The sequence below is a fragment of the Anabrus simplex genome, chromosome 3, assembly GCF_040414725.1.
Source record: "Anabrus simplex isolate iqAnaSimp1 chromosome 3, ASM4041472v1, whole genome shotgun sequence".
In the NCBI taxonomy this organism is placed as follows: domain Eukaryota; kingdom Metazoa; phylum Arthropoda; class Insecta; order Orthoptera; family Tettigoniidae; genus Anabrus; species Anabrus simplex.
Genome location: NC_090267.1, coordinates 467,098,061 through 467,118,864, shown reverse-complemented (window position 1 = coordinate 467,118,864; position 20,804 = coordinate 467,098,061). Strand labels below are relative to the sequence as shown.

Here is a 20,804-nt window from a genome sequence, read left to right as displayed (position 1 = left end):
CCTCATACTGACGTTGATAATAACCATCTTTGCTTCACGGAGAAAGGAATCTGCATTTATAATTATCTTTGGAATACGACAGAACGACATTTCAATATAGTAATTTATTTTAATGAAATAATTAATTATAAAACTTGAGAAAATGAAGCAATATTTCTAAATTCACGGCATGATTTATAAGGTAATAACGAGATGGATAATTAACAAAATTGAGTATGGAAACACATTTAAAGTGGGATACGACTGAAATCGTACAGATCCGGCAAGCTTACATTGCCCATTGTTAACAACTCTCATGCACTGTATTGCCTTCGACGTGGAAGAAAGCAATAGTACAAGCTGAGCATTTACTATTATTATTATTGCCGCATTTCATGCTAAGGATCGTCACCGATATTCACAACAGATGCGACCAGTATTCTGTCGTACGGTCGGAGTTACGGAATTTAATACTAATCTGAATTGTTTGCTGTGATAATTTCAAGACTGGAATTCATAATATATATACAGTAGAACCTTGATAATTCGAAATCGGTTAATTCAAAATCTCGCCTATTTCGAAGCAGCTCTCGTTCCCGGAAACATGAGGTTCGGTTTTGCACATCATTTAAATAGTTTCATTCGAAATATGGGCGTTTCGGAATTCGAAGAACAATGTCGGTCCCGTTACCGAAATTCAGACTTTTAATTTGAAACTGCCTTTACATTTTGGAAAAAGAAAAAAAAAGTATTTTATAGGGTAATTTAAATTCAAAATTTCTTCGCATCACGAAATAACGCGTCTTCCAGAACGTGAAGGGCTAACTTTGCGCACTTTCACCTACTTCGGCGTGTCTACAGTGTGCTTCATATTTGCTATGTTCGAGCGGAATCATAATTATTTAGTATTCAGCGCTTTAAAGAACGCCACAATATCACGTTGCAGGCAGTGTGTAAAGAGGTAGAATCCGCAAACACTGGCGATGCCGACAGTAGGCGAAAAAGCGTGGCTTATAGCCTATAATCAGTTCGTACGCACCAAAGAATATTGTCAGTGCCGATGAAACTGCATTGTTTGTTTGCTTTATTTTTTAAAATGATGAGGCCAAGCGGGCTTATAGTAAAGGAGAGAATTGCCAGGCGGGAAATGTACTGTGCTGGAGTGTTGGTATGCAGTAGTGCTGGGCAAAACAATTGCGCTCAGACAATGGTTGTTGCCAAAACCGTTGCGCGCAGACAACCGATGTATAAAACGGTTGCAAAATAACGTACTTCTACCGAACAAATGAGTGAGTGCGAGGCAACGTCTCACGTCTTTCCTTGTACCGGCCAGTTAGGGATGTATATCATTCTATCCAATATAAATACAAACTGATATAAATAAATTGAATTCATTTACGAATTTCACAATCGTACAGCATAACCATTGGATACGTAAAGATTACAACGCGACCAAGAATGTAGTTTTCCAACCAAAATTCTCTTTCAGGTTATTTTCTTTATTTTGATTCTTGTGTACATATCATTTACATACCTGCCAACTTTATAAACCAAAAATCAGGAGATTTAGATATGAAAATCGGGAAAAATTGGGAGGAATCAGGAGATACAATTGATCAAAACTGCTTGTTCCACATGTCTTGCACAATACAGGAGTACAATGGTATATTATAACACTTATTGTCTCAAAACCCGACTGTTGCTATATAAGGCTACCAGGTTAAAAATTACATATCTCTATTCCCTCACAGGAAGTATGAGAGTGAGATGATCGGTCTTTGATAAGTCTTCCGAAAATAGTATGAACACATGCTACACATGTATGAATCAGTCATGCACTTAGATGCAATTACTTAGAAAATGCATAGAATATATTGCACATACCTGCCAACTTTTAGAAACCAAAAATAGGAAGATTTTTTTTAATTCTTGGATTTCATCACATATATTCCACCACAGTCTATGTGAAAAAAGGTCAGGATAAAAGGCATACATATCTACAGTTACAATGCGAATTGACCATTAAATTTAAAAACTTCAACTAAGAAAACATAAAAATGGTCACAAAAAATTTACCTAATAACTCTCATTTTTGACACTTACATACGAATAATAATATTTATGTCACACCGACACACGCAACAAAATGCATAATACCGTATTTTCTCGCGTAATTAACGCACATTTTTGAAGAAAAATACAGGCGAAAACTTCGGATGCATAAATTATTCAAGGACTTCAGATCTTTACAAATTATTTACAATTCATTTACATTTAAAAGATACATCAAATATAATATAAACACAATTGGTTCAACTCATTTGCGGTTATCGTCATTTGGCGTAAAATTCCGACGTGAGATTTTTTCTGAAAAGTCAAATAGGGTACATCAGGAAAGTTAGACAGGTGGGTATGAAGTACCGATACTAGAAAATATTCTTCTCATTACGAGCTGATAATACGACCTGAATGACATACCGGCAAAAAAAGAAAACTGTCCAATACGAGATGGGCCGGGCATCGAAGGAGGGACCCTGCTACATTACCCCAAACCGTTCGTATCCAATCTTGTACGAGTGACGTGTCCATCCATCCTTTTTCTTGAATACAGTACAAACGTGGATCACTCGCGGAAATTTAACTTTAAGCATTGTTTTTCATTTTAGAACAATGTAAGGTGCAAGCTTTCTGCCATCAGCCGTTACAGCAAGCATTGCAGTACCAGTACATCATTGTTTCTTGCTTCCGGAGCGCGTACGATAACACTGCATATTCCTTTCTTTTCGATTGTTCGATTTTGTGGCATATGGAAACTGATTGGAGTCTGACCTGCGGTTCCTATAAGGGAGATCAAATATTCCTTCACTTTACGCTTCTCAATCACAAAGCGATGAAAATGGTTGAAATCATTCGTCATTTTTTGGCATAATGTTGTTCTTCGTCGACGAGAAAGTCCATTTCTCTTCATAAAATTAATCAAGCCTCGACTAACCTTCAAATCCGAGACACTGATTCCATGTGCCGCTGCTATTTCTCATTCTTTAAAATACAGCATTTCGCAAGAAACGGCTTACCCAATATTGCGTAACAAAATCATATGTTTGAGCAGATACTCTACTTGTGGAAACTTGCCGCTTTTTGGTCCGCGAAATGCTTTGCGAGACTTGTTGGCCGCTTGAAGTGCACTTCTGTTACTGCGGTAGTGCGTGTTTGATTTGGACACTGAATACTTGCTGCCCACTGCTCTATTCCCGTATGTTTCGGCGTAACTGATCACCGCGAGTTTGTATGATGCAGTATTACTCCAATACTGTGGACTGACAATTATGAGATCACAGAATGTCCTGTACCCGAAACACTCGTAAAACTAGTGCAGTGGGATTTCCTGATGGCTAATAACAGCACGTTGCCCTGTGTTTGGAATGCCCGCTTTCGCAATAGGAAGCCTGCTACTTGAGTACTGACATCTCTATTTCGAAACGCATCCGGAGCTGAGTGATGGATGTTCGAAGTTGTGGGTGCGTCAAATACGTGGACATTTCTTTTTCTCCACTTTGGACCCAAAAATATTGGGATGCGTAAATTATGCAAGGGCGTTAATTACGCGAGAAAATACGGTAGTTTCCTTAAACAGACGGTAAAATAAACGGAAATTTATAGGTATCTCTGAACACTTGGAGATGACGTTTGTTATATTTTTTGGCTATAACGAGAAAAAAAATGCCAGAAACTGTCACCGACACAACACCCTTAAAAACATTCAACTCATTAAAATTATGCACTTAAATACGCGAAACTACCACATACAAAACAATTCAATATGTCCCATTCATTATTAACATGCGACTTTGACAGAGGGGGAAAGCACAGAAATGCAAGGGGAAAAAAGTGGCCTACAACTCCAACGAAACTACGCACAGAAACGATGTTAACAGCGCGCGAACAACACAATAACAAACTCATTCTTTCGTCCCGATTAACTGAGTCGTTAGCGCGCGCTAGCATCTTGCTTGCAGGACGATCGCCGCCCCGTTCCCCAGCTGTATCAAGCGCACACGCTGCTGTGGTGAGCGGGAAACACGATACACGAAGGCGCCGGACGAAACACTCACGAAATAAAGTATCAAATAAATAGCTTGAAAATGAGGTTTCGTAAATTACATAAGCGCATAAGAATTTATCCTTTATCCTAGGGGAAGAGTATTGGCCGTACTAGAGGTTATTTTAGTCAAAAATCGGAAGAAGTAAAAATAAATCGGAAAATCGGAAGACGAGTTAAAAACCGGAAAGTTTCCGGGTAAATCGGAAGGGTCGGCAGGTATGATTGCATCATGCGCCCACGCAATTATGTGAAGCGCAATGTTATTTTTATCAAGTAGTACATTAAAATTCGCCAGAATTGTCTCTGAATGGCTCCTAAAATCTCTAAAAAAAATCCAAACCTAGCGATAGTCTCTAGAATCGACTACACTGATGTGAACGAACACGAACATAGCACGCGAACACAAGAGATTGACAATCAATATACGCGACGCGATATACCGGTTTCAATAAACATTGCACATTAGTGCGCATTTCTCCCATTAATAAAAGTCGATATTTCATATGAAAGCAGCAAAGAACGAAGGACTTCCGGCACTTGCGTAGAAAGCTGAAATGGCAGGATTTGAAAAAAAAAAAAAAAAAAAAAAAGAGCTAAAATCGGGAGAAATAATAGAATAATCGGGAGGCGGGAAAAGCTGTTGAAAACCGGGAGTCTCCCGCCTAAATAGGGAAATTTGGCAGGTATGCATTTACAATCAGCAGAGCAGAAAGAATACTCAGAATATGAGTCTGGTACTATAGCTTCAAATAAATTAAGGTACCATAGGACATAGTATATCTTCAATTAACAATTTCAAGCCACATTTAATGTTGATCATATGTCTAGATCTCACTTATTTGAATTTCTGAATGTTAGTCTTCAGTAATATTAATTTCAGTGTTAAACGGGTCAGATAAATTAGGATCTTCGAAACAACGATTATGCATCGAGCGTAATAATATTTGTACTGTTATTGCTGAGTAGAAAGTAGCATTTTTATTTCAGAGTATTCAGCAGATTTGTACGGTAACTTTTATTTTACAGTAGAATCAGGACAGTGTTAGCTACATATTATTGAATCTTTGTATCTTAGGTCGACGAGTTATTGAATCTACGTATTTTTTAAGGTCGAGTATTGAATCTATCTGTTTACGAGTCTATGAGCTACTGAATTGACGTTATTTAAGTTAAGTATTATGTTGCATTGATATTTTATGAAAGGTATTTGTTGAATAGAGTCTTCAAGTATAGAAATGAATAGTTTGCTTGTAGCAATGAAATAAAAGTAATGGAATGTAGCAATCTTCGATATTAATCAATGAATATTAGAAGCCGTATGTCGAGTTCTGCTCTTGTTATTTATTACATATGTATTTCCTCGAGAATCTGACCAGAATTGATCCAGGTTTTTTTTTTTTTGCTATTTGCTTTACGTTGCACCGACACAGATAGGTCTTATGGCGACGATGGGACGGGAAAGGGCTAGGAGTGGGAAGGAAGCAGCCATGGCTTCAAGGTACAGCCCCAGCATTTGCCTGGTGTGAAAATGGGAAACCACGGAAAACCATCTTCAGGGTTGCCGACAGTGGGGTTTGAACCTACTATCTCCCGAATACTGGATACTGGCCGCACTTAAGCGACTGCAGCTATCGAGCTTGGTAATTGATCCAGTAACCACCAGCAGTAGTACTGTAATATTATGTTTGTGCACGAGATTTCATTTCAGCTTTTCGTCGAAGAGTAATCCAGAATTGATCCAGTGTGGCTATATTGTAATATTGTGGGATGTACTTGATCCATTCTTGGATGATGTCACATTCTTCTCATTTTATCAGTATGCTGAGATTATTTATTCTTTACTTGATGGTACCACATTTGTTTATCTTCTTTGAATCAATTTTTAATCTCACATTATTAATTTCTGCACTTAATTGAGTATGTTTGAGAAAGGGAAAATCTCTTTCATATTTTACGAGTATCTTTATGTTGCTGCCGTTGAATTAACGTTAATTTATAACTGCTCAAATGATATAACCTGAAGGCGAATGCGAGCCGATGTAAGGATCTCTCTTAGAACCGCGGGTAAAGCGGATGAGAATCAACCAACTGAAACTCATTCGGACCAATTTATATCCAAATTCAATCATTATTGTCAATTACAATCAATTTATATTATGGTCATGTATTAAATCAATGATTAAGGTGATATTTAAACCACCATTTATGGCAATGTTTTAAATCATTTTCAAAATACTTAAATATTCATTTGAAGATTTATTATTTATGATTGAGCCTGTAACAGGTGTGTCATCAAGAAAGCACAGCAGAATTGCATTTTTGTCATCAAGAAAGGACAGCAGGATTTCATTTTTGTCTGTAATATTTTTGTATTGTGAAAAATGAAGAAATAGGAACGCTGAACGCTGCTGGAATTTTTTCATGTAACTGGGAGAAAATGTAATTTAAATGTAATTTTGGGAAAGAACAAGATATATGGCACTGTAAATGAACATTGCAAGATGCGAAAATTATTTTTGAAGTGATTTTGTATTTATATTTTATGTAGTTGTATTCTATGTGTATCATTTAAATTAATGTCAGGAAGTGTGAAGAAAAGACATTCGGGATGTTTTAACTTGAAAAATTTATTGAAAATATTTTTTAAAATTATTGTACGATATTTTGGTATGTCAAAAATTGCAACAGTGTGCTTTAAACACATGCGGTACATAACTTTTGGACCAGTGGGTACTGCACATGGAGAGTTGAGGGGATGCAATTCCTCTTGCTTCAGCAAGTCAGGAAATGACCATATATGGTCATACAATTGGACTGGCCAAAAGAACTGGGTTTCCAATTGGTGAAAAGAACGGGAATCTAGTGGAAATTATATCCGATTGGTTGTTTGTGATTGGCCATTTCCGGTCTTTTGCCGGCTTCGAGAGTATGATGCGAGTTCTTGGCGTCATTTTCAATCCGACCGCCCCAGCGAGCGTTCGCGCTCGGGGCCTAGTTCCCCTCGGGAACTCTTGCCTTTCCTTGGTTAAGTGCGATTTCTATCCTTTTCTGATTATGTTTGATTTTATTTAATTCTTTTGTGTTTCGGTGTCACTATCTGTAAAAAATTTTTTTGTTTCACTGTTAATTTTTCATTAGATTTTCGTTGGTGGCCAGCCTTCCATTGACCACATGTTTTTGGTAAAGTTATAGTATCACATTGCGTGTGCCGTGTTCTAAATTAAGTCTTCGGTGATAAATGTAATTTTCGATGTTTTAAATTCAACGTGTCTGAGTTTGCCCTAGATTCCCGTTGTCCGTAATTTCAATTCTTTCTCCTACATTTGTTTTAAACTATACATAGTAATGCAGCATAACCTTTCTATGTTTAATCGAGTTTCTCACTAAGTTACTTAAGTATCTCGATTATGTCTTGATTTCTGTTTCGTGGATCTGTATTTTGTTAAAGTCTTTTAAACATCCTTGCTTTGTGAGTTAAGTATCAACTGCTCTGTCATTTAACTTTGTTTCTTCTAATGTTTGTTTTGTTAATTTTAATATAGTTGAGCTAGAGGGCGATTCTTGAGAACCTTTTCTTCCCCATAAAGGCATACCTTTTCATGGACCTCAATAGGTCCCCTTCACGTTTCCACAATCCTTTCTTAGTTGTCATTTTTAGGCCCGTAAGTTTCCCCTTGCATATGGTTTGATTTTGCGTATTTATTATCTACTGTCGTATTTCCATGTTTTGATGTGTAACATCTGTTATTTTATTATTTTTCGGGTTCAGTTTTATTGTTATTTTTTTTTTTTGTATTAATATTATTTTATTCGTGTAGGCGTGTATTTCCTCGATCAACGTTAGATTGGTAGCAAATCGTGTGTTATGGATGTAGGGGAGTTTCACGATAACCATTCTTGGCTAACTTTTGCAAAATTATTTTTAGATCTTAATTTTGAATATGTTCTTAACATGTTTCTTTTAAGGCCGGTCTCCACTGTTTAACACTTAACACCAACATGTTAAATTTAACATGTTACAGTTGACATGTATATTGTGATTGTGTCTTCCAATTGACTTTGCATGTTAACTCAGAATGTTGAGTTAACACTTTTAACATGTTGGCGTGTTTTCCGCTCCAAGTGGAAAACATGTCAAGTCAATTCCTTGTTCGTGCGATGTAGGCACAGCCTCGGCAACTTCCATACTGTTTCCATGCCAACGCATAGCCTAAACGACGCAAACGACGTGCTCCTCACGAAGTAGGATTATAATTACAACACTCCGCAACACTCATTCTCTTTGTTATAAGCTACAAATACAGTACGCGCACGTGTGTCGTTATCTCTGCACTATACTAAAATGTACAGTCAGAAATGGAGTAGAGCAAGGAGATTACTCTGGACTTAATGATATAATAGAAAGGAGGAATACAGATATAAAGCGAAGAAAGCAGACAGTTTCCAGAAACTCGAAAATATCTGTAATTGTTCCCGTGAGTAAATCAAAAATAAAATAAAATAAATAATAGCGTCCTTCCACTCCCAGTACAGTCAAGAATTGCAGAAATTTCAGCAAATTCGGTAGTCCGGAGCGAAGTTTATACTTCAAAGTGGTTTGCTTTCGAAGCAATGAGCAGAGTGAGGGGAGGAAAAGTGCCTAATAAAACTGCATTTCTAAATCATAACAAGAAGCAACAGTGGCAATAACAAAGGCCAATTCCTCTTCATCTGAGTCCACTGTCCTTATTTAAAAAGAGAGTTTCGGTTTACTCGGTCTGCCATCTAGTGGGGGCCTAGAGTAAAACGGAACATCGAAATTGACGAGCAGACAGCCAGATGGCGTCAAATTGAAATGTCTGCACACGGTAGCTGAGGCCATACGATTGTTATTATTAGAATTATTATTATTATTATTATTATTTAAAAATACTAGACATCACCTAAATGTATGACAAATTGATATGAAGAACTACCCGTATATAAACAAAGGATGTTAAATTCAACATTTTTATTAAGTGTGGACACAATGTTAAGTGAAACAGTATTTGACATTTAACATGCTGATGGTGTCACAAGTTAACATTTAACACTTTTAACATGTTGTTAAATGTTAATCAGTGGAGACCAGCCTTTATAGGTTGTAATTGTTACGTGTGTATTCTTAATTCCTGTTTTTGGTTTTTCACGATTCTTGCTCGAGTTCTACACACCACGTGTTTTTCGTGCCGCGATGTGCAGTCTGTGTTGCTGTGTTTCACCTTGTAATTAACGGTTGGAGGAAATGGCAAGTCACTATCTGTAACAAATTTTTTTGTTTCGCTGTTAATTTTTCATTAGATTTTCGTTGGTGGCCGGCCTTCCGCTGACCACATGTTTTTGGTAAAGTTATAGTATCACATTGCATGTGCCGTGTTGTAAATTAAGTCTTTGGTGATAAATTTCAATGTGTGGTAGTTAATTTACGGTAGTTTCTTCGATCCGTGTTCGGATTGTAACATCTGTGTAATTCCCATTGCTTTAAACTACGTCGTGAAATCATGCTAAGTACTGTATTTCCGTGTCTGAATTCATGTTTATCTCTCGAACAGCTGTAGTGTCTGTTGAAAACAGCTGAGCGTTTGACCCACTGCGAGTTGTGCACACCCTACATACTAAAGTTATCTTGTGTCGTGTTCCGCTTGTTCTTCCAGACTACGTAAATTATAGTGTGAATTGTCAGATTGATCATTGTGTTTTGGTTAATTTTAGCATGATGTCTCATTAAGTTTTCTGAAATTTCTGTTTCCGTAAATTTTCGGCAATAATTTTGAGGTTAAAGTTCATAATTTTCGGCCATTTCTTTGAGTGTTTTCTGTTTGCAAAGCTCGTGTTTTATTTGGCAGTATTCTACATGTGCAATCTTCTAAAAAATTTTTTTTTTAATGTCGTATTTTAGCTCAGTATGTATTTAAATTTCTGGTCATGTGGTGTTGTTTTTGGTCTTTTGCTGGTTCTGGGTTCATTTCTGAGTAGGTATGGGACTATTTTGAGCGATTCCCAGGCAGTTACTAAATTCGTCAATCAGATTTAGGGATTGCTGAATCCGAGTGAAAATTTCCTATTGTCTTATTGTGCTTTTCCATCGTGTAAGTGTCTGTTCCCTTGTCACGTATATTTATTTACTCGTGTGTTCCTATACTTGCTAGGAAGGGTCTATGTTGACTGTGATAGTCTCATAGGGTGAAACGTGCTCACCATATTAATAGTCTAGCGTCAGGCTGAGGCCATTTTGGCAAATTTTGATGGGTTACAGATCTGCACTTGTGCTCGTGACATGTTTGAAATCGGATGTATCTGATGTGAGATTCTTCTATGATCTTTGGCCCTATATTAGGTGACAAATTTCCGTTAAATTTATAGAAGGTCTGCAGGTATCAAGATTTTCGTTTCTGTTATTCTAAATTCGTCACTAGTGAAATTTTGGAGGTGTCTCGATTTAGCTAAGCCCAGTCAATTTATTTTCCTGTTGTTTGGTTTTATTCGATTTTCTCGGTGTTAAAATTTCCTTTGTTGTTAGTTTCGTGCCTTCTAAATTTATTTACTCAGTTTGCCAGAGTACGGGATCTTGTGGGCTGAGTAAGCTTCATGAGTGTTGAGGTCATGTATGCCTTTTACCATTGGTTGGTTATGCTGATTCAGGGGTCATCGCACTTGTGTCTTGTGTATTTTGGTGATGTCATGTGTCGGAGGACAGATGGGCTCGGTAGTCTTGTGTGCTATGCCGTTATCTGATAATCTCTGGTATGAAGATGTTTCTTGTATCTTTTTATTGCTTATATCAGTGGATTGGATTTCTATATGAGCACTCGTGAATTATTTTATAGTTTCATGTGGGATTTTCTGTTCGTGGGTAAAGTGATGCGATTTCGATTTGGTATTCCTGGCTTAATTGCGCCTTAATTTGACTGGTGTAACATGCGATACATAAGGTGAGTTTCATCTATGCAAAAAATTTAATGAGTACATTTCATGGTAAATGAATGGCGACTTACTAGCCTCCGTTCATTGAATATGGTTGCAAGCTAACGTAATTAAGTAGTTATTTCTCTGTTTTGAGTTCTCTTGCAACATCCTAAATTTTTCCTTTTATTTGTTTTGTTCTTTTCGTAATGTTGGGTGATTATGAATGCACATGGTAACTTAGTTTATTAGTTATAAGGGAATTATTTAGTTATAAGCAAAACTTTGGGTAAAAGTCTGGCCGGCAAATTCCTGGATTTCATCGTTTAATTAGGAATATTAGTTGTAATAGGATGGTCGTTTGTGACCATATTAGGTATACTTTAATGTTATGCATTTTGGGGTAAGATTAGAATTTTATCAATGTGCATAGTTAGGGATTTTTGTAATGTTTTTGGTACTAGGGTAAACTCTGGCAGATTTTGTTTTTGTCTTTTAATATTTTCCTAAATTCTGAAATAGCACTTGCCAAGGGGGCTGGGATATCCCAGAACTGTGGGAGAGGACCTCCCTACAGAGTGTTATTTGTTACCAAAAAAGCAATAAAAACCCACCCTTGAAACTCAACCTCTAGTTCTTCAAATAGTTCAGGCCACAGGCCTTATTTCTTCAGTTCGACATTTCTGCTGTGTCTACTTATGTTCCAGTGACCGTAATACCATGGCCCCTGTTCAACGTATGGTGTCTGTCTGGAGCCTGCAATGTACCTAGTGGCTACTAATATCCGATGGTGGAATGGGAAGGTGTTTCTGATGGCGGCAGTAGGCAGTGCTGCGCCAGCAACCTTCGCCTATTATGGGCCAGTTCACTAAGCTGGTGGGCTGTGATGAAGCTGTAAGAGAGCAAAGGTGGGACTGCAATATGGATGGAGATCGTTGACATCGGCCACGGCCAGCGCCTTCGTTTGACAGCGATAAAAACACTCTACTTGTGATTTCCTGTTTTTTACCTGTATAGACGTTCCTGAAGAGAACGAAAGCGTTGTGATGTAAAGTGTCGGATGTAGTGTGGTCACAACGCCCTCAGTAAAGTTTAAGTATATATATATCTATATATATTTTTTTTTTCTCAAGCTTAGCTCGAGCTTCAAGGAGGGGAAGAAGTAACAGCTGTGTCATCAAGAAAGAACAGCAGGATTTCATTTTTGTCTAATATTTTTGTATTGTGAAAAATGAAGAAATAAGAACGCTGGACGCTGCTGGAATTTTTTTATGTAACTGGGAGAAAATATTATTTTGAATATGTATGTAATAATTTTTTAAAAACGTAATTTAGGGAAACAGCAAGATATATGGAACTGTAAATGAACATTGCAAGATACGAAAATTATTTCTGAAGGGATTTTGTATTGAAATTTTATGTACTGTAGTTGTATTTTATGAGTATCATTTAAATTAATGTCAGGAAGTGTGAAGAAAAGACATTTGGGGCATTTTAACTTGAAAAATTTATTGAAAATTTTTAAATTTTATTATTATATGATATTTTGGTATGTCAAAAATTGTAACAGTGTGCTTTAAACACATGCGGTACATAACTTTTGGACCAGTGGGTACTGCACATGGAGAGTTGAGGGGATGCAATTCCTCTTGCTTCAGCAAGTCAGGAAATGACCATATATGGTCATACAATTGGATTGGCCAAAAGAACGGGCTTTCCAATTGGCGAAAAGAACTGGAATCTAGTGGAAATTATATCCGATTGGTTGTTTATGATCTGGCCAATTCCGGTCTTCTGCCGGCTTCGGGAGTACGATGAGAGTTCTTGGCGTCATTTTCAATCCGACCGCTCTAGCGAGCGTTCGCGTTCGGGGCCTAGTTCCCCTCGGGAACTTCTGCCTTTCCTTGGTAAGTGCGATTTCTATTCTTTTCTGATTATGTTTGATTTTATTTAATTCTTTTGTGTTTCGGTGTTTTCTCGCTAATGTAATTTTCGATGTTTTAAATTCAACGTGACTGCCCTAGATTCCAGTTGTTCGTAATTTCAATTCTTTCTCCTACATTTGTTTTAAACTATACATTGTAATGCAGCATCACCTTTCCATGTTAAACCGAGTTTCTCACTAAGTTAGTTAAGTATCTCTATTATGCCTTGATTTCGGTTTCGTGGATCTGTATTTTGTTAAAGTGTTTTAAACATCCTTGGTTTGTGAGTTACTGTAAGTATCAACTGCTCTGTCATTTAACTTTGTTTCTTATAATGTTTGTTTTGTTAATTTTAATGTAGTTGAGCTAGAGGGTGATTCCTGAGAACCTTTTCTTCCCCATAACGACATGCCTTCTCATGGACCTCAATAGGGTCCCTTCACATTTCCACAATCCTCTCTTAGTTAATTTTTGGCCTGTAAGTTTCCCCTTGCATAGGGTTTGATTTTGCGTATTATCTACCATCATAATCCATGTTTTGATGTGTAATCACCGCCCGTGTTATTTTATTATTTCCGAGTTCATTTTTATCAATATTATCATTTTATTATTTTCATAATTATTATAGTTTGGGTAGGCGTAATTATCTCGATTGCGGCTACAGAGTCAATGTCAGACTATACAAAATTTCAAATGGACTAACGATTAAATATTTGTAAATGTAATTGTAATTACGGACATGTTATCATTTTAAAGGTCATTGTTTAGATACGCGATTGTTGTTACAAAAGACCGCCATTCTTCTCATCTTATCTTCAAAAATGTCCATTGTGTCCAACAATGTTTATATAAATAAACCAGCCTTCCTATATTTAAGTTTATTTTTTGATAGTTAGAAATCCTCCACATTCCTCCTCCTTTTATGACCACATAGGATCACTTTAGTCAGTCCATCGTTCAGGTCTCTTTGAAGGGATTGTTCGGGCTTTGCGATCCTCCCAGTACTTCTTCAGATGCTCCGATCTTCGTACCCTTTCCTCGGTTGAAAATATGCGTGCTGTCTGTCTGTGTAACGGTAAAGCGGTATTCTTGAGTTTTGTATTCAATTTTATCTTATTTGTGGTGTCTTCTGTTGTGAGCCCTATTTCCTTCAGATATCCTCTTACTTCTCTGATCCATTTACATCCTGTTGTGGTATTTTTTGAGACGAGATTACGTTATACTACTTGTTTCAGAAGTCTCGAATCCTGCATCCTCATGATATTCCAAAGAATCCCAGTCTCCTCTTACGCAATAGTATCTGTAATGGGTTCTAGCTCTTACGAGGGAACGGTACGAAGTCGGACGGCGAATTTCGATTTCATTTTTACATATTTGTGAAGGTCTTTTTAAGCTGAAACAGGTAGTGGAAGTCTAACTTTTCACTGGTCCTTTTTAAGTAACCAAATTTGAGCCGATGACCTTAGATGTTAGGCCCCTTTAAACAATAAGCAGTGTAACATGTAACATGTCGTTGATCTCCGTCGTCTCGAGTCAGGATTTCTCATGTTACTAAGAGTAGCTTTAACACGAGAAAGTCCAACTGACTACGTTGAAAATGTGCATTTGATTTTGCACTGTTAGAACTGATTATCACAGTTTCATAAATAATCACCATTCACTGGATGAGAAATACGTCTGAGCACTGTCTATTATCGTAAAATGCGATAATGAGAAAATACACTTCCCTGCACAGCTCATCTTGACACTTACTGCACACTGTTCGTATTGTCAAAAATAACTTTCATTCGAAGCACAGTTTATCATGGCTCATTTTCACAGCAAAGAAATAAATAAATGGCTCTCTCTAGTAATATCTTGTGATGTTCCTTCTCACTATCACAGTTCTACAAGTATTCATGTATGAGTCCTATATGCCACAATATCACTGAATTACGAAGTTCATTATACAGTCTATCCACACAGGTTGTTTTAAATGGTACAGTCTGTTATGACGATACGCGAACAGTCTTTCGTCACAAATTAAAGTGTTCTAGGCTTTGATAAAACTCCAAAATAGTCAATGTGTTGCGACCTATACTCACGGTATTCGGAGTTGAAACAGTCCAAGATCATTACAGCTTAAAGTAGCCATGCTAACTTCAAGTTTGTTATGGTTATTCACACGAAAATTAAGATATTTGTCAAGTTCAAATATTGGTGAAATATTATAAGTCTTATGACTCTGATGTTATACACACGTTAATTTCCTAAGTTTGAATGTCTGACAAATTGCAAGTCCAACAATTTATAAGTTACTCACTGGTATTCACAGAAACTAAGTGTCAACTTGCCGTCAAAATTATCTAAGTATTACGATGTCCGGCAGTATGAATACCGAGTTCGACTCGTCGCATGCAGCATGACATGCGAGCCAGCTGTGTAGAATGCGAACTGAATAGCTACGGTCTTGTCTGCTGCTTATATTCCGTATGACCCAAGGTTGCTTGCCACGTCACTGGGGGAAGTGCGATTCCTTTCTCGCTTATATCTCTTGAATGCCGCGACGGATTCTATTGAAATTAACATACGTTTACGTTCAGAACATGAGCTACACGATGATGTATGTCTCATTTCCGTGTCTTTATCGGATGAAAAGTTAGAAATTTTTCTTCCAGTACATTCGAGAGAAAGGCGTGCAACATGTGGCAGTGACGTCATCCGCAGGTTCCTTGCTCGTGACGTGTCCAGCTCGCCACGAGGAACTTTGTATTGGGCTCGCACAAGATGTCATGGCATACGAACATATTTCTGCCGTCCCTTTTCCAAATATTCCGGCAATTATAAAATAATGTACCGGCCTGGAACAGTTCCCGGTACAATATAAAACGCATCCTTGCCTTGGTGAACTCTTCTTTCACATAAGCTCGAACCATTGCACCTTTCCTAATTTCTCCATTGTGTTCAACGTGGTTGACGATTTCATAAATTTGTCTCCAAGTCGTCATACTTCCGTACAGCGTACATAGGTCCTTGTTCCTTTATTTTTTAATGCATGTCCAACAATGATTCAGAATCATAATCTTCCACTGACTTACAGGGTCTTCCTCGGCCATCACAAGACAGGTTATGTTCGTTGACCTCATCTCCGTGTACGCAGTTTTTTGTGATGTTGTCCTCTCCTCAACGCCATCTTCGTATTCTGAATCAACGAAAACGGTGTCTTCATCCTGAATAAATTCGCATTTTCCCTCTATTACGACACCCTACCTAACGATAATTTTGATGTAATTATGATTCATGATGTACATACATGTTGTTTGTAATGGATTTATGATGAAGCCGTAGGATGAACTATATTGACAGCGCATATTATAAATAATGTAACAGTTAGGCCCCTTATATTTTCACCACGTTTAATTTACTTATAGACAATACGTCCCATTTTCGTCGCCCAACTATGGGGCTGGACTCATATGTCCCACTGATCACTAGATTGTGTGCCAAAACCCTGGAATAAATTCCAAACTTCTCTGCAGTACTCATATGGAGTGAGGGAATATGCTGTAGATGGCGATTCGTCCATCGGATGGAGATGTAAAGCTCTGAGAAGACCCCTTGATGTTATTCAACAGGAGTAGGCTACGTGTCGACACTGTTTTACTCTCTCCCTATCATCTAATCATCATCCCACATCCAGACACACAATTCGCCTATGGGCATCAATAGAAAGGCCTGCAGCAGGCAAGCCGAACATGTCCTTGAACAACCTCGGTACTAAAAGCCGTACTACTTCTTCTTCTTTTATGACCACATAGGATCACTTTAGTCAGTCCGTTGTTCAGGTCTCTTTGAAGGGATTGTTCGGGCTTTGCGGTCCTCCCATTACTTCTTCAGACGCTCTGATCTTCGTGCCCTTTCCTCAGTTGAAAATGTACGTGTTGTTGGTTTGTTTTGTGTAAGGGTAAAGCGGAGGTTTGTATTCTTGAGTTTTGTATTCAATTTTATCTTATTTGTGGTGTCTTCTGTTGTAAGGCCTATTTCCTTCAGATCCTCTCTTACTTCTCTGATCCATTTACATCCTGTTGTGGTATTTTTTGAGACGAGATTGTGTTGTACTAGTTGTTTCAGAAGTCTCGAATCCTGCATCCTCATGATATGTCCAAAGAATCCCAGTCTCCTCTTACACATAGTATCCGTAATGGGTTCTAGCTCTTTGTACACGACTTTGTTAGGTATTAACCGCCACTGTCCATCTTTCTGGTATTTTTTGTTGATGCAGGTTCTTCCAATCCTCCTTTCAATTTTCTGAAGTCTGTCAATCTTTGATTGTTTATTCTGGTAAAAGAGTGTTTCTGCTGCATATGTAGCTTCCGGTTTTATAACTGTGTTGTAGTGTTTTATTTTTGTATTTATTGATAAACATTTCTTTTTGTAGATATCCCATGTTAATTTTTGTGCTTTAGCTAATCTATTTGTTCTTACTTGGATTGAGACTTTTTCATTTAAGTTATGCGTTATTACTTCTACAAGATATTTAAACTGAGTTACTATTTTGATTTTATTACCATTTATGGTGACTTCTTTTAGCTGTGTTGGTTTTTGGGGCATAATTTCTGTTTTTTCAAATGATATTTTGAGGCCAATTTTATTTGCAATGTTTTGAAGTTCTGATATCTGGGTTTTTGCTTCTTTTATGTCCACTGCTAGTAATGCTAAATAGTCAGCAAAACCCAGGCAATTTGTTTTGATTTTTCGGCCAATCTTTATTTTGGGGGGACATTTTCTAAACCATTCCCTCATTACCATTTCTAGAGCACAGTTAAATAATAGTGGTGAGAGCCCATCTCCCTGCCGTAGTCCAGTTTTTATTTCAAATGTGTCTGATGTTTCACCCCTAAACTTCACTTTTGATTTGGTATTGGTGAGGGTCAATTTTAACATGTACTATAAATAAATAAATAATTTAGAAAATCCAGTCCAACTGAAACGGTAATTTGAGAGCAATAAATACTAACCTCATACAATTCCAGAGAACACATGGGAACCATAAAGCAACTCCAATTTCCACAACACGGAACACAATGTCATGCCAGTTGCGGCTGTACAAGGGAACTCTGAAATCAAGTCAGATGAAAGTACATCAAGATTTTTTTTTCAAACTAGGTCTTCTAAAATTCACAGTAAGAAAACCAATGAAGTTAAGAAGAGATGCACAGATATGAAACATGAATTTACCACCAAGAGCATTTCAGACTTAGAACAACCTTTCATGCACTTTGGTTTAAACTGGAATTCTCAAAACTAATATCCTATACCAATATTATCTGCAATTGAGCTTAGGAAACAGCTGGAGAGCAGTAACTTACCAGGAAAGCTTATGTAGATAAAGCATGTTTAATAAGTACAAGCATCATAGAGAGCACATAACAAAAGTCCAAAATAATTTACTGCAGCGTTCATCAGTGGAGAATCGAGTAAGAACTGTGGTGATCAATGTTGAAAAGTAGATGGGTATAAATATTACAGGATTTTTCCAACCTCTTGCCCTAACATACTATGTTCACATTTAAAGAAAAAACTGACCTGAACATAAAATACCTGATCGTTCTTTCCATCCACTTGGCTCTTATTCCCCCTTCTTGCTCTCTCACTTAACATTGCAACAGAAACGTATACTGTTCAATACTATCCCCATGGTTTAAAATCTATCCCCCTCAGGCTAGGGTTCATCATCATCATTTCCCAACCAACTCCATTTTCCCAGGTGTGGTGTACAAGCGCTTGCCATCTCCTTCTGTCCTCATACATCTTTTGTTCCAGTATAACCTCCCATTTGTAAATGTAAGTTACTACTCTCCAGCTGTTTTCTATACATACATATTTCACTTTGCTAACCTTCTTGCTTAAGTTTTATTTACAATCGGATATTTAATGAGATATTAAGAAATATACAACAACTGTCAAATAAAACATTTTGCCTTATTTTAACAATCTTATCTTCTTCACAGGGTCAGTACGTTAAAGTTTTTCTCATAATTTTCTATCCCGAGCTTGTTCTTTGGATGGAGAGACAAGAATAAACATAAGTCATATATGGCTATCTTTACATACCGTAGGTGGGCTTCCCTCATTGCTGAGTATACTGGTGAAAGGTAAGTTTATCAGATTTGTGGTAATGGAAGAGAATTAAACTTTAAAATAATAACAAATTTCTTTCTCTGCCATGCATCATTAATGTACATATGCCAAAATGTTATTCTGCAGTGGTATTAACAAAGCCAGCCCCGTGGTGTAGGGGTAGCGTGCCTGCCTCTTACCTGGAGGCCCCGGGTTCGATTCCTGGCCAGGTCAGGGATTTTTACCTGGACCTGTGGGCTGGTTCGAGGTCCACTCAGCCTACGTGATTAGAATTGAGGAGCTATCTGACGGTGAGATAGCGGCCCCAGTCTAGAAAGCCAAGAATAACGACCGAGAGGATTCGTTGTACTGACCACATGACACCTAGTAATCTGCAGGCCTTCGGACTGAGCAGCGGTCGCTTGGTAGGCCAAGGCCCTTCAAGGGCTGTAGTGCCATGGGGTTTGGTTTTTGGTATTAACAAATGTAAATATATGTCAAAGTTGTCTGAAAAAACAGTAAAGATAAATTTCTTATAACTTCATTAGATCTTCTGAGAGTAAATCTGAAAATTTTATTTGTACAGGGTAGATTGGTGCCAGCCCTGCGGTGCAGGGGTAACATGCATGCCTATTACCAAGAAGCCTCACATTCAATTCCTGGCCAGGTCAGCAATTTTCACTTGAATCCGACAGCTGGTGGTGGCGATTATTTAAGAGGAAGAACAACTGGGAAACAATCCTCTACGAACACTAAAGGGAGAGAAAAAATGGAAGGGACCCAACACTTTGAAAAATGAAGATATCGGCTAAGGAAAAACAACGGCCACGAATGGCATGAAGGTGGGAAACTTCCTAGACCTCACGAACCTAATACTGTCGGGGTCAGGAAAGAACATGAGTTGACCAAGGGAAGTTCGCTAGGATAGATGAAAGCAAGGGGGCTGGCATATGTGGAAGCAATGCCAGGATTCATGCTCCCAAGTCGAGAGCTTCTGGGACCCCTTTCAGTCATCCTATGGCTGGTTCGAGGCCCACCCAGCTTACATGATTAGAATAATTAAGAGTTATTTGACCGTGAGATAGTGACCCCAGTCTAAGAAGCCAAAAATAACAGCAGAGAGGATTTGTCGTACCAACCACACGGCACCTTGTAATCTGTAGCCCCTCCCTCAGGTTGAGCAGCAGTCGCTGCGGGGCTGCTGCACCATAGGGTTTTGTTTTGTTTATAGGATAGGCTGAATTAACAATTAAAAAGTCAGATGTATACATTTATGAACAAAGAAGGCAGTTCCTAAAATGGGTGGAGATTTTTTTTAAATTACCTGCTCTATATTCCCTGATAGCCAGTAATCCTTTTGGTATCCTGGAGTTACCCATTGTAGATATTTCATCTGGAAAATCTTAGTTACAAAATAATTTGTTATATAAGGTCAACCTAATCAGTGCTTGTTTTACCCGTGATGAGTTACAATTGGTTAGTAAATGTTTCGGCTTGTTTCAAGCTATCATCAGCTGACAATGGTAAAAAAAAAAATCGTTCTCCTATAAATTAAAAAAATACATTAAAAATTCTTAAAATTGTGTCATAGAAAATGTCATATTAAAAATAAACCCCATGGTGCAACAGCGCTGAAAGGGCCAGGGCCTACCAAGTGACCGCTGCTCAGCCCGAAGGCCTGCAGATTACTAGGTGTCGTGTGGTCAACACGAACCCTTATGGCCGTTATTCTTGGCTTTCTAGACTGGGGCCGCCATCTCACTGTCAGATCATCATCA

General features: G+C 37.8%; 1 protein-coding gene across 9 annotated transcripts in view; it reads right to left on the bottom strand.

The window, feature by feature from the left end:
- The window catches only part of LOC136866529 (uncharacterized), a 300,340-nt gene that overhangs the window by 64,356 nt on the left and 215,180 nt on the right, over positions 1-20,804 (bottom strand). For all 9 annotated transcript variants that reach the window (XM_067143584.2, XM_067143577.2, XM_067143580.2 and 6 more), the window contains one exon: positions 17,925-18,023. In XM_067143584.2, coding sequence (XP_066999685.1) covers positions 17,925-18,023 — 99 coding nt within the window. The remainder of the gene's footprint in view (positions 1-17,924; positions 18,024-20,804) is intronic.